This window comes from Neoarius graeffei, chromosome 11 (assembly GCF_027579695.1).
Source record: "Neoarius graeffei isolate fNeoGra1 chromosome 11, fNeoGra1.pri, whole genome shotgun sequence".
Taxonomy (NCBI): Eukaryota; Metazoa; Chordata; class Actinopteri; order Siluriformes; family Ariidae; genus Neoarius; species Neoarius graeffei.
The window spans coordinates 79,318,204-79,332,744 of NC_083579.1; the positions used below are offsets into that span (position 1 = coordinate 79,318,204).

Sequence of the window (14,541 nt, forward strand, 5' to 3'; positions counted from 1 at the left end):
CTAGAATGACCCAGATATGAATAGGATGCGCCCTATCCTTTTTTTTTTCACCAGGAAGATGGAACTAGGAACCTGATTGAGACTAGAGGTGTTCATGAAAACTGGACCTCTTGGGATGCAACACAAAAGTTTCACGAGCAGTCAGAGATTAAACTCACAGGACAAAGTAGGTCTCACTGTGCGATTACTGCAGCCTTAGTACCTGCCTGGTCACGGTCAGACTGATTTAAATTAAGATACTATCAGGCTACTTGTTCATTTGTATTTTGGAATCAAATAAATTCATTAGAAAATTTCACAGGCAAACACACTCACTGGACACTTTATTAGGAACACCCATACACCTCCTGTTTGATGCGGTTCTCTAATCAGCCGATCCCTCGACAGCAGCACGATGCACCAAATCACACAGATACAAATCAAAAGCTTCAGTTAATGTTCACAATGTTCAAACATCAGAAAAGGAAAAACTGTGATCTCACAGTGAAGTGTGACTTTCTTTCACTGTGGCATGGATGTTGGTTTGAGTATTTCAGAAACTGCCAGGCCTAGAAATTCATATATTTTTTCGCCAGCCAGCCGGACTAGTTCCCTTCCAAAGTAACTCACCAAACAGAAAATCAACTCACCAAAATCTGTTCATGTATGAATTTTACTTCTGTCAAAAATAACACAAAAGAGAGTAGTTACCATTGTTCATGACTAATGTGCATTTATTTCAAGACCCGAGTATTTTGATACTGTTGTTAAATACATAAATGAGAACAACACAGAGCACCATAATATAATATCAACAAATAATAATATATTGGAAAACTTGGCAACTTGGTGTATGAGTATTGAAAACAAATATACTTACTATCATGACTATAGCACCCAAAATATGTCCAACATGCTTTCTGTATTTAACCATTTGAGAGAGAAAGCATTAGGAGCTCCATATTGACTAGGAATCCACTTGAAAAAAATTAATTATTCCATAAAAATCGTATCGCAGCCAAGGCCTACCCTGCTCCCACGCTTGCTTATAAGTCCTTTGTCGTTCCTCCTTCTCATACGCTTTATCCGCGGCCTTTTTCTCCTCTTCAGACCGAGGTCGCTTTGTCCCCGTCTCTGGCGGTTTCTGTACACCTTTCAGAAAATTCCACATCGCAACGTAGCTTTGGCAGACGTAGATGTAAACAACAACAAAAACACGTGTTTAAATGGGCGATAATGTGGCCACATCTATTGAATTTGATAACGTGATTACCGCGATATTCAACGAGATGCGTTATATGCATGCGCAGTAGTGAAAAACCGACAGCCTGACTCGTACACAATATGATTCCGAATTCTTCTGTATTTTCCGTCCTGCCAATAAACACATCGATTAACACAGACACGGCACACGCTGAATATGTGGCGGCTTTAGTTGACGGTGTGTCTGAATCTTCGCTTCATATATATTTTTTATTTTCAACTAGCCAGCCGGGCTGCCTAGTGACAGGAATTACCCGCCAAATGACAAATTAAGTCGCCTCAGGCGACCGGACCACCGCGAATTTCGAGCTGTGACTGCTGATCTCCTGGGGTTTTCACACACAGTAGTCTCTAGAGTTTACACAGAACGGTGCGAAAAACAAAAAACACTGAGTGAGTGAGCGACAGTTCTGTGGGTGGAAACAAACGCCTTGTTGATAAGAGAGGATCAGAGGGGAATGGACAGATTGGTTTGAGCTGCCAGGAAGGATATAGTAACTCATATAATCACTCTTTACAACCGTGGTGAGCAGAAAAGCATCTCAGCATGCAACAGCAGAACAACACATTGGGTTCCACTCCTGCAGCCAAGAACAGGAACCTCAGAATCAAGAACAAGTTCCTATTAAAGTGGCTGGTGAGTGTAAAATAATAACTGCTTGACCAGGATTATAAAAAAGCAATCCCAAGCACGCCTCTATTTGAAGCTAGTTATAAACTTGAGTGATGTGATATAGCTGAGGTTGAGGAACTTTCAGAGCCAGAACTCACAGACCGTTCCAGAACTTAATCTTTAAAACATTCAACACCTTGGTGTTTTTGTACTTGGTGTTGGCTAAGTATTACTGATCTAGGATTTACAAGCTCACAGTGAATTGCTCATACCTGGGTCCATGTTTAGGGCGAGTGCCATGTCTCCTGGTGGAAGCAGTCCAGGCCATGTGGGTGTAGGTTCCAGTTTCGCTACATCGTAATGGCCTGGCAGGGTAGGGGGCAGGTGGGGTGGCCTGACAGCAGGCATGAGCAGGGGACTATAGTGCGCCTCCAGCCCCGGTGCAGAGTAGAGTTCATGAAGGGACCGTGGGGGACCATACACCTGACTTTGGGTGTAGCCCCAGGAGTCAGAGGGGTGAGCATGAGGATGGGCATGAGGTAAACCTGCATGTAGAGCTTGGGTGTAGGGGTCCACGGAGTAGGCTGGGGTCCCTGTTGGGTCACAATGAGGTCGACTGGGTGGTGACGGATAATGACTGTCCCAGAAGGATGGAGGGAAATTTCTCCGACTGTTTGGAGATGTTGGTTCTAGAGAGAGAGAGAGAAAGTTAGACTTCAAAAAGGAAAGGAAGAGACTTTGATATAAGCCAAACTATAAGCTGCTTCATTTTAATGCAGGTGCTTATTCATAGCAGGATTCAAATGACCAAAGACATTGGATTTTATCTAGTCGACTCTTTTCATGCTGGTGTAAGTGTAATTTGCTGTTACAAGTGTGAGTCAAATTTTTAAAAATGCATTGCTTATTGCAATTAAAGAGGTATAGAAAAGAATATTTTTACACAATCTCTATTTTGCTCAATGGAAGTGTTCCAATGTTTCACGAGTGTCCAAATTCTTTTAGAAATTCAACTTAATTCCAATTCATGTCACACTTGTCAGGTTTTTATTTGATTCACCATCATATACTGCCAGCATATTGATAATTTGCTTCGGTATAAAACAAAATTTCTAGTTTGCTCTTTGTGGTAGTGGGGGCGTGGCCAAGAGTCAGTTTGTGAATGGAAGGTGGGGCCGGGGAAGGTGAGTGGCAAAGTCAGTACACCTGTTGTCAATTAATAATGTGTGTGTTTGTTGCAGTGACAGTGGAGGATAGAAAATGAGAGGGAGAGCAAAGAGAAAAGAGCTCTCCCGACCAGAACACGTGTGTGTGTGAGCAGCGAGTGAGTGAATGAATCTGAAAAGCAACGAAATTAGTAAAAATAAAGTGTTTGCGAACATCAGCTCCCGCCTGCCGTGCTTCAGTATTCCACCCACATCAGGGGCGTACTACACTCTTAATTTCTGTTTTTGTGTTAAAATAAAATGCACCTGCACCGACCTGGGTGGTGTATGACAACAGGAGGTATAACATTTTAAATTGTTGGAACATTGCGACCTTTTTCCTGACTTAAATCAAAGCCTAAAAATGTCATTTCTCATTTCTTCGAGCCTCGTTTTGTGAATGTACTGACTTCTCTATCAACAAGACACTTCTCTCAACTCGCAACTAAATAAATCACTTGATCAGTATGGTATGGCATGCAAATATAGGATTTCATTAGGGAAACAACAGGCGGGGTCAGAAAGCAGCTGACTGTCAGTAGCAAAGTGTGTCCACATTAGGACCCCTGCTTGTCAGTGAAGTCATGCATGTCACATGATTGCACCTCATTTCTTTCAGGTTGGATCATATGGTGTTGCATGTAACCTCATATGTTCTTATAATAGGACACATAAATAAACAGACAGAGACGGCAGTGAGAGAGGGAACCTGACAACGACAGACGAATGACTTGATAAATAAGAGACAGAAGGGAGTACACAGAGTTAAGGACACAGAGGGGCTTGTCCTTTCTTTGCATAGAGCCTAAGCTGAAACTATATAAGGTAGCAGTTTCATGCTGCTTGCAACACAGCACAAGGACTTTGCCACTTTAAATCACCTCCTGTGATGACATCTCTCACTCTTAAGCTGAGAGTAGAACGTCCTACTCCCCTATTACCACACAGCACCTCTCCTCTTCTTCTGCTACCCTCCCCTATTCACGTCTCCCGCCTTCCCACCCCACCAGTTGTTTTCACTAGCCTCCTGTCAACCCTTGTAGAATGTCAGGGGGCATTTTATGTTTTTAGCCATTACATTTATATTTAGAATTCTTCCGAAAAAAGACACCGGTGATGTAGTTTGAATCAGAGGAGGGGGCGTCAGTCATAAATCTTGGTGTGGGATAGCAAGGCCGCCTGAGCTGTTTGAAGCCGATACAGCCTCGAGCCTTGGAGCTTACCACCATATTTAAACATAGTATCTGTTGGGAGGCAGGAAGCCACATTGAAAGAGTAGAATGTAGATGGCAAAAAGAGCAACATAATCAGAGAGGACAGTGGTACTGTCACTAAGGCCAATACCTTGGCTCTTAGGGGTCAAAACGATTAGTGATTGTCCTCCACCCATGAGCATGCAAATATATTTCAGTGATCCTCTCAGCTGCCGGTTACAGTTACTGAAATGACAAATAAACTCAAATGACAGATTGAATGTAAACTGCAGCACTGGTGAAAGCCTCCATAATTTATGGTTGTTGGTTTTTTTAAACATTTTTTAATACAAACCAAATGTACATACCTGAACTCACTTGCATTTAGCAAGGCACCTCGGTGTCTTAAAAAACAGGCTACATTTTAAGTTGCACCAGGTGTTTATTGACATAATGATTCAATCAAATCAAATGCCTAATACTAAAATTATTTAAGGCCGATTCAATGCTCTTAGAGCCTAATAAATACTATTTGATGTTTGTCGGAAATGTTTGGAAGACTTTGTTCATGTGTATAAATACGAGAGACTTTCTTAAGCAAATGCACTAAACTACGAGTGTGTGTGTGTGTCTACTCAGGGCTCACCTGCATTGACCTGACTGGCTCTCCTCTTGCCTTCCATCCCTGTGCAGGAGCTGAGAGCTCTGGAGAAGTGCTCATCCACCACACTACTGATGTCCCCTTGGTAATAGGTAAAAAGAACACATCGAGAACTCAGGTACTCAGCTTCTCCGACCTGCTTCTCCTTCTGTCCGCCCGAGGAGTACGCAGATGAGGACAGGCTCCCTGGCACTGGGTTCCCTCCTAAAGCTGGGACCTCCTCTGATCCAGAGGCGTCCATTAGGTTCCTGTTTCGAGACGATGGACTGCTGACACGAGTGGGAGTCTGGGAGAGGGTTGAATGGGAGAGAGCCTTTGCCAAACAATGTCGTAATAGCCAAATCCATCAATGTGCATGTCTGCATGACTGACAACTAAGCCGCGTTCAGAAGTGCTTTTAATATATAATGCTCTGCACAACAGAAAATATGTATGATCCACATATCAAAACAAATATATATATATATATTAGTAAATGCGTAAAGGTGCAAATAATGCGTCGTTTTGTTGGAGGTTTCTGTGGTGCGCACTTGGCCAAGCAAACCCGGGTTAAGACATTTTAAAAAACAAACTATACAGCAATCATTGGAGTAATAAAGTAAGGAAAAACTCACCGGAAAATTGCCGGCGAACGCGGCGTCTCCAGGCGCGTGAGGTGCGTAATGGCTGTAAAGCGGGCGCATCACGTCCGGGCAACTCATGATAAACGCCGCCGCGCGCTGCTCCCGCTGCGTCCAGAGCGAAAGCGCGCACTGCTCTCCAGTCCTCGCGCTTAAAGCTCCGGTTAAAGAGGAAAGCAGAACCAGCACAGGAAGCCGGGTAACCAGGTCCAGCGCCGGGTTCGGGTCTCTCTGTGCCGCGCTTTGGCGATACAGTTCGGCTTGGAGACGCAGATTCGGAACCAGTCTTCCTTCTTGAGGAACGTCGATCATTTGCTTCTGGCCAATCACAGCCACATAGGGGTGGGCTCGAAATCGAAAAAGAGCTGGGGATTCAAATACAGGTTCGTGCGCCTGGTGTTGGAAGTGAAAGGTGGAACATCAGGGGCATCACAACCAACCAGGCACCAACCTTTAATTCTAAACTAAACTGTCCAGAAGTGGACTTGTGGTAGCTGCAAGGTTGAAGGGTCACTAGATCATTACCCAGCTCCTAAACTAAAGCTGGAGGAACCCTCCCCCCCATCCCAGAGCAAAACTGTCCAAAAAGCCTAAATAAATTCACCATCATCTCAAGCCGCTTTATCCTGTTCTACAGGGTCACAGGCAAGCTGGAGCCTATCCCAGCTGACTACGGGCGAAGGGCAGGGTACACCCTGGACAAGTCGCCAGGTCATCACAGGGCTGATACATAGACACCCATAGTCAATTTAGAGTCACCAGTTAACCTAACGTGCATGTCTTTGGGGGAAACCAGAGCACCCGGAGGAAACCCACACGGAGAACATACAAACTCCACACAGAAAAGCCCTCGCCGGCCACAGGGCTCAAACCCGGACCTTCTTGCTGTGAGGCGACAGCGCTAACCACTACACCACCGTGCCACCCCTAATTCACCGTCATAACAAATTGTATTTTAAAACAAACTTTTTTTTGTAATAATTTAAAACATTCACTCTTTGAGTCAAACCTTTTACTGGATTTTGAATTTACATAACAAAGCATGCACCATAACATTAACTCATTTCAGTTATCCAGTGTTATGGTAGTTAATTATTTGGATTGTATTTCAGTTAAGCCAGTTGCAGGTGAAAGTTGCATGACACTCATCCCATAACCTCACCTGATTGCAGTTTTGGGTCTAGACTTAAATGTGGCCCTACTGTAGAACTTAACTGTAACCTACCCCCGATTAACACACACACAACCATTGCCACTACCAAATGTGTAACCTTCATCCTGAGATTTGAACTCCAGCCTTAAAATTCCAAACGCAGAGTTCTAAACACTAAGCCTCAACTGTCCCTGTGAGTGCTAAGTGGATATTAGAGGATATCTTTTTTTTTCTTCCAACAATCAAACTCAAAGAAATAATAAAGCAATGCCATCCATCCATCAGCTATCCCGTTTATCAATCAGGGTATTGGAGGAAGCTGGAGCCAATCCCAGCTGACATTGGATGAGAGGCAGGGTTCACGCTAAACAGGTCACCAAACTATCACAAAGCAAACACAGAGATGAAAAACCATTCATGCTCACTCCTATGGGTAATTTATAGCAGATGACCTAATCTGTATGTCTGTGGACTGTGAGAGGAAACCCATGCAGGCACAAGCAGGACACGCAAACTCTGCACGGAGAGGCCCAAGTCAGCCACAGGGTTCAAACCTAGAATCTTTTGCTGTGAGGTGATACTGCTAACCATTGCACCATCATGCCAGGGGGAAGTCATGGCCTAATGGTTAGAGGAAGCAGCTTTGGGACTAAAAGGTCACCGGTTTGAGTCCCTGGATCAGCATGAATGGCTGAAGTGCCCTTGAGCAAGGCACCTAACCACCAACTGCTCCCTGGGCTACTCTGGGTGTGTTATCTGCCTCTCTGGATAAGAGTGTCTGCTAAATACCTGTAATGTAATCATGCTGCTAAACAAATACTAGTGATTAAAGTATGAGTAATATTTTTGCAGTATACTGGCAGTGGAAGCAGAATGTCTCACAGTATTTAAAACCTGGAAGATAGCGTAAGAGCTTGGAATTATAATGATGTACATGATAATTTAATGATATTAAAGTTTTGGACCTCAGAAAGTGAATACAGCATTTTCTCTTGATAGTTATATATCATTTTATGTTCTGTAGATTCTGTGATATGTAAATAATACTGTATATGTACAGTGTCTTGCAAAAGTATTCATCCCCCTTGGTCTTTGTCCTGTTTTGTTGCATTACAAGCTGGAATTAAAATGGATTTTTGGAGGGTTAGCACCATCTGATTTACACAACATGCCGACCATTTTAAAGGTGAAAATTGTTGTTTTATTGTGACACAAACAATAACTGAAATGAAAAAACAGAAATCTGGAGTGTGCATAAGTATTCACCCCCTTTCGTATGAAACCCCTAAATAAAAGCTGGTCCAACCAATTCACTTCATTATCTCATTATCTCTAGCCGCTTTATCCTTCTACAGGGTCGCAGGCAAGCTGGAGCCTATCCCAGCTGACTACGGGCGAAAGGCGGGGTACACCCTGGACAAGTCGCCAGGTCATCGCAGGGCTGACACAGAGACACAGACAACCATTCACACTCACATTCACACCTACGGTCAATTTAGAGTCACCGGTTGACCTAACCTGCATGTCTTTGGGCTGTGGGGGAAACCGGAGCACCCGGAGGAAACCCACGCGGACACGGGGAGAACATGCAAACTCCACACAGAAAGGCCCTCGCCGGCCCCGGGGCTCGAACCCAGGACCTTCTTGCTGTGAGGCGACAGCGCTAACCACTACACCACCGTGCCGCCCCAATTCACTTCATAAGTTACATAATTAGTTGATAAAGATCCACCTGTGTGCAATCAAAGTGTCACATGATCTGTCACATGATGTCTGTAGAAATCAACCTGTTCTGGAAGGACCCTGACTCTGCTACACTACTAAGCAAGCAACATGAAAACCAAGGAGCCTCCAAACAGGTCAGAGACAAAGTTGTGGAGAAGTATGGATCAGGGTTGGGTTATAAAAAAATATCCCAAACTTTGAATATCCCACAGAGCTCCATTAATTCCATTCTAGCAAAATGGAAAGAAGACGGCACCACTACGAACCTGACAAGAGAAGGCCCTGCCCACCAAAACTCACAGACCAGGCAAGGAGGGCATTAATCAGAGATGCAACAAAGACACCAAAGATAACACTGAAGGAGCTGCAAAGATCCACAGTGGAGATGGGAGTATCTGTCCATAGGACCACTTTAAGCCGTACACTCCACAGAGTGGGGCTTTATGGAAGAGTGGCCAGAAAAAAGCCATTGCTTAAGAAAACATGTTTGGAGTTTTCCCAACAGCATGTGGCAGACTCCCCAAACACATGGAAGAAGATTCTCTGGTCAAATGAGACTAAAACTGAACTTTTTGGCCATCATGAGAAATGCCATGTGTGGCACAAACCCATCACCCTGAGAACACCATTCCTATAGTGAAGCATGGTGGTAGCAGCATCATGCTGTGGGGATGTTTTTCATCTGCAGGGACAGGAAAGCTGGTCAGGACTGAAGGAAAGATGGATGGCACTAAATACAGGGCAATTCTGGAGGAAAACCTGTTTGAGTTGGCCAGAAGTTTGAGACTGGGATGAAGGTTCATGTTCCAGCAGGACAATGACCCTAAACATATTGCTAAAGCTACACTGGAGTGGTTTAAAGGGAAACATTTAAATGTCTTGGAATGGCCTAATCAAAGCCCAGACCTCAATCCAATTGAGAATCTGTGGCATAACTTGAAGATTGCTGTACACCAACACAACCCATCTAACTTGAAGGAGTTGGAGCAGTTTTGCCTTGAGGACTGGGCAAAAATCCCAGTGGCTAGATGTGCTAAGCTAATAGAGACATACTCCAAGAGACTTGCAGCTGGAATTGCAGCAAAAGGTGGCTCTGCAAAGTATTGACATGGGGGGTGAATACCTATGCACACTCCAGATTTCTGTTTTTTTCCATCTTAAAACCTCCTAGGGCTTAGCGGTCACATGCGTGGACAGCACTTTATGGAAATTCGGAACAAGAATCCACATATGTGGACATACTTTTTCTCTAAAAGTACATCTTATCAAAAGATGATGCTTAGTTTTTATTCTAATCAGGTTCTAATAAGCCCAAATAGCAAAGAGAAATAAAAAATGCATGTAAAAAAACAGCTTGGGCCTTAGGAGGTTAATTATTGTTTGTGTCACAATAAAACAACAATTTTCACTTTTAAAGTGGTAGGCATGTTGTGTAAATCAAATGGTGCTAACCCTCCAAAAATCCATTTTAATTCCAGCTTATGTGACAAAACAGGACAAACATGAAGGAGGATGAATACTTTTGCTACTGTAGATACTGTATTGCATTTGCCCATTTCTATGGAAAAAAAAGTCAGAACTTTATCATTCCAAGGTCTTGAGTTGCGTCATTCTCAGAAAATCACGTGGGTGTGAAGAGAATGTCACCAACCCTGAACATACCAAGAGCAGAGCAAAGCAATCTCTGTATCCAAACTCACGAACTGCACTTTCACGAGCAAGAAGTCAGACATCAGTTTGAGGAAACTTGTGGTGATTTTTTACTTTAAGACTGTAATCTTGTTCACAGTATGACACCAGGATTATTTCGCATAAAATTATATCAGTACAATCAATAAGAGGTAATGATCTGATCTGAGGGCGGCACGGTGGTGTAGTGGTTAGCGCTGTCACCTCACAGCAAGAAGGTCCGGGTTCGAGCCCCGTGGTCCTTTCTGTGCGGAGTTTGCGTGTTCTCCCCGTGTCCGCGTGGGTTTCCTCCGGGTGCTCCGGTTTCCCCCACAGTCCAAAGACATGCAGGTTAGGTTAACTGGTGACTCTAAATTGACCGTGAGTGTGAATGGTTGTCTGTGTCAGGGGCGATTTCTCAGAGACAACAAGGGAAGCCGAGCTTCCCCTGAAATTCTCTCCCCAAACTGCGGCATCTATGACGGTGAATTCTCATTAAAACAATAACTTGCATAACATAATATATGCCCAAGATTGTATTTACGTTCATAACTATCCTGTAACTTATTTGAGTGATGTCTGACGAACTTGCAGTTCGCTACGAGAATCACCTTTGCTACCAGGCTGTAACCAGCGTTGCCAGATACTGCTGACGTTTTCCAGCCAAAATATGTTCAAAACCCGCCAAAATGCACTTAAAACCTCCCAATCTGGCAACACTGGCTGTAACCTTTCTTATTTCAATGGGCTCTATGGCTGGCAGCCGGGTATCCGTTGCAGTCTATGAGAGGGCTCTGAACAGCCAATTTTGGCTAGTTGTTATTGGTTAAATTCGACAAAATCGTCACTTCCAGGGAAGCCGGGCTTCTCTGGGACTAAACGAGACAGTGGGAGGGACAAGAAGCCGGGCTGATGAAGGATTACTGGAGGTAGTGTTTGAAAGACATGAGGAGGACGGGCTCTGTCGGCGAGGAACACGGAAGTATGATCAGTCCCTAGCGGATGTCGAGAAAGTGTAGTCGTGTACCAAAGTGCTGTCCGAATTTCTTTTCATATAAACGTTTCTTCTCATTGATGTCTCTGTACATTACTCTGTAAATAAATGTAAATATTACTCGTTGTGCTCCGTTAACTTTCATCCATTCTATCAGTTTGATCATTCGTGAATTCACTCGTTTATTTCATTTGTAGTTCAATCTGGTTGTAGGCTAGCTTGAGCCTTATTGGGATCTGCAGTGCTAGCTGCTAACAGAAATTGGTGAAGTCTCTGGAAAGCACAACCAGCTGGTATGACAGGGTCACAGACCATTTTCTGGAAAAGGAGCGGAGGGCAGAATTTGTGTATAAATAGTGTGCATCATATAATGTTCATGAATGTGAAGTGTGTATATTGTTCAGTAATGTTAAGAGAATGGTGGGCTCTGTGTTATAGGTTATACCTGGGTATAATATTCAAGGTTCTGTGTGTTGCATAGCCTACCTGGTTATGAATTTCCAGACTGTGTTGCAGAAGATGTTCAAGGATGTGTTGCACAGCTGGGTGTTGTGTTAAAGACTCTGTGTTGCATATCAGGGTATGATGTTCAAGGCTCTTCGTTGAATAGCCAGTGATTTTTGGATGTTTGATATTTTTGATTAAGGATATGAGGCACTAGCCTGGCAAGCCAGACTATAACATGAAATGTACAAGCAAAAATACTTTCTGCCACTAGGTAGGGTTGTCTAGTTCACTATGCTAATGGGGCACACCTTTCTATGCTTTGATATCCGGCCTACAGGTTTTACGATGAATGCGTAAAATGGGCTTCCCCTGTTTTAAAAACCAGCAGCCGCCACTGGTCTGTGTCTATGTGTCAGCCCTGTGATGACCTGGCGACTTGTTCAGGGTGTACCCCGCCTTTCGCCCGTAGTCAGCTGGGATAGGCTCCAGCTTGCCTGCGACCCTATAGAACAGGATAAAGCGGCTACAGATAATGAGATGAGATCTGATCCGAAATAAAATCCCAGTAAAAGATATAGTAAATGCTGGTAGTCTGACAATTTTCCTTTTTCCCCTCTGATTTCCGTTAAAGTCTATGTCCATTGCTTTAAAGACTTTCTTGTAGTTGAGATGTATAGTTCGATGTGAACAAGTTGTCTGACAAGTTTTACAGAACGTTAAGACAACAGTGCAGAATGTTTGCAGAATTTCAGCCCTTGTTGTTAGGTGAGATGGAATGTCTATGATGTGTGGGTTTTTTGGAGGGACATTCCGATTGGATGAAGAAATATGATTTGAACTCTAAGTGACCCTTACATCATCTTTTTATTTCAGCTATACAACAATCCCCTTCATTTTTAGTTAGCTAAAAAGTGTTCTCCTTGCTTAAGGCAAGCTGTCTAGTCCACAAAATAGGTATCTTCAAAATCTACTGTTACTTGTGTACATCAGTTTGAATTTATTTTAATATATACAGTGCCATCTGTGATTATCGTCCCCTTTGTAAAGATTATGAAAAGGGGTTCTAAAAAAATCCACCTTTTGGGGAAGTCACTTCATCTCACACTGAAAAAAATGAGAAAATCTTTAATTGAAATACATTTATTCATAGGAAAACAAATCCCTCATCAAGAAATAATTACTTTCAGCATAAACACATGTGGCACTATTATTGGTACCCCTGCATTTAATACTTTGTACACCCTCCCTTTGGTGGTAAAACAGCCCTGAGTCTCTCCTATAACATTTTATAAGGTTAGAGATACAGAGCAGGGCATCTAACTGAGTTCATTCCTCTTTACACAATCTCTCCAGATCATCCAGGGTCCTCGACCCTCTCTTGTGCTCTCTCCTCTTCAGCGCCACCCACAGGTTTTCACTGGGGTTCAGCTCAGGGGACTGAGATGGCCAGGGCAGAAGATTGAGTCTGTGATTCTCAGTGAACCATTTTTGTGTTGATTTGGACATACGCTTCAGATCATTGTCCTGCTGGAAGATCTAATAACAACCTGGTTTTAGTTTCCTGGCAGAGGAGCCAGATTCTGATTTAAAATGTCCTGGTACTTCATGGAGTCCATGATGACATGTAGCCTAACAAGGTTTCAGGGTCTTTGGAGGAAAAACAGCCCCAAAACATCACAGAACTTCCACCATATTTTACAGTTGGGCTCAGGTTCTTTTCATTATAGTCATCCTTCTTTTTACACCATACCCACTGCGAGTGTTTATTGACCAGAGGCTCATTTTTTGTTCCATCAGACCAGAGAACATGGTTCCAGTCAAAGTTGTAGTCGTGTTTCACAAATTTTAGGCGTTTATGTTTGTGGTTAACTGACAGAAAAGGCTTTTTTCTGGAACCCTCCAAATAATCTGTTGGCATGGAGGTGGAGTCTGATGGTGGGTTTGGAGACTTGGAATCACCAAGATTTTACTTTTTCTTGTAATTCACCAACCGTGATCCTTGGGGGATTTTTTTTTGTCTCTCTTACCCTCCTCCTCACTGTACGTGGGGGGAAAATAAACTTGGGTCCTCTTCAGGGCAAGTTTGTAACAGTTCCAGTTGGTGTCCAATTTTCTGATTGCCCTAACAGTAGAAATGGACATATTCAGTTGAGTAGCTTTTTTTCTAACCATTCCCTGACTTATGAAGGTCTATAATAATTAAGATATGAACACTATGAAATAGCACATAGCGAATTTTGCAATGACCAAGAAAAGTAATTAAAAACTATTTATATTTTAAATTCTTAACAATATTCATGTTGAATCTTTTCACAGTCTCAGCATCTTCTCAACCAGCTCATGAGGTGCTTCACAAAGAAGTTCACTCTGGGTGAACTCTAGTCCAAGGTACTCACTGCTTCCCCTAAATTCTTCTTGAAATCTATTTGTTTGGGTTGTGCATGTGTAAAGTTTTGACTGATAGTGTAATGTAAGTTCAGTGAGTTTAGAATGATTGCTAAGTAAACCTTCATCACAAATGTATTCCATAATGTGTATAGAAAGTCTATTATGAAAAAATATCTATCATGTAGATTTGATCCATTAAAGTCATTAAAAAGCCATTGAATTTAGAACACCAACATGATGCTCCATGAGTGTAGTTTGTAGCTTCTTGAAGCAGTTTTATATTGGGTCTATTTGACCTGTCAGTACATCCCAGTGGGATGTGAGTTTCCTGAGTAGGCAGCCTTATGATGGGTTGGTGTTGAATGAGTTGGCCTCCCTGTCTGGCTTTTTTTGGACATGGTGGGGTGATGCAACACCACAGATACAGCATGACAAACAGCTACTTCTGGTGGAACATGCAGAGCTGTGAGCACACCACTTCTCTTACTAATGACACTAATGATTGTAACCCACTCACTTTTGCATTGTAATAAAATAAGTAATGGCAGCATGACATGTAACGATCTCGCATTCAAATTAACTGAACTGGGGAAAAGAGAAAATAGTAGATCTCTTTATTCCTCAGCCCACCA

General features: G+C 43.0%; 1 protein-coding gene across 1 annotated transcript in view; it reads right to left on the minus strand.

Annotated features, from left to right (window-relative positions):
- The window catches only part of vgll2b (vestigial-like family member 2b), a 36,391-nt gene that overhangs the window by 7,138 nt on the left and 14,712 nt on the right, over nt 1-14,541 (minus strand). Inside the window, exons 2-4 of the mRNA XM_060932837.1 lie at nt 5,529-5,927; nt 4,900-5,200; nt 2,128-2,544 (exon numbers count right to left, since the gene is read on the minus strand). Of these exons, the coding sequence (XP_060788820.1) occupies nt 2,128-2,544; nt 4,900-5,200; nt 5,529-5,927 (1,117 nt within the window). The remainder of the gene's footprint in view (nt 1-2,127; nt 2,545-4,899; nt 5,201-5,528; nt 5,928-14,541) is intronic.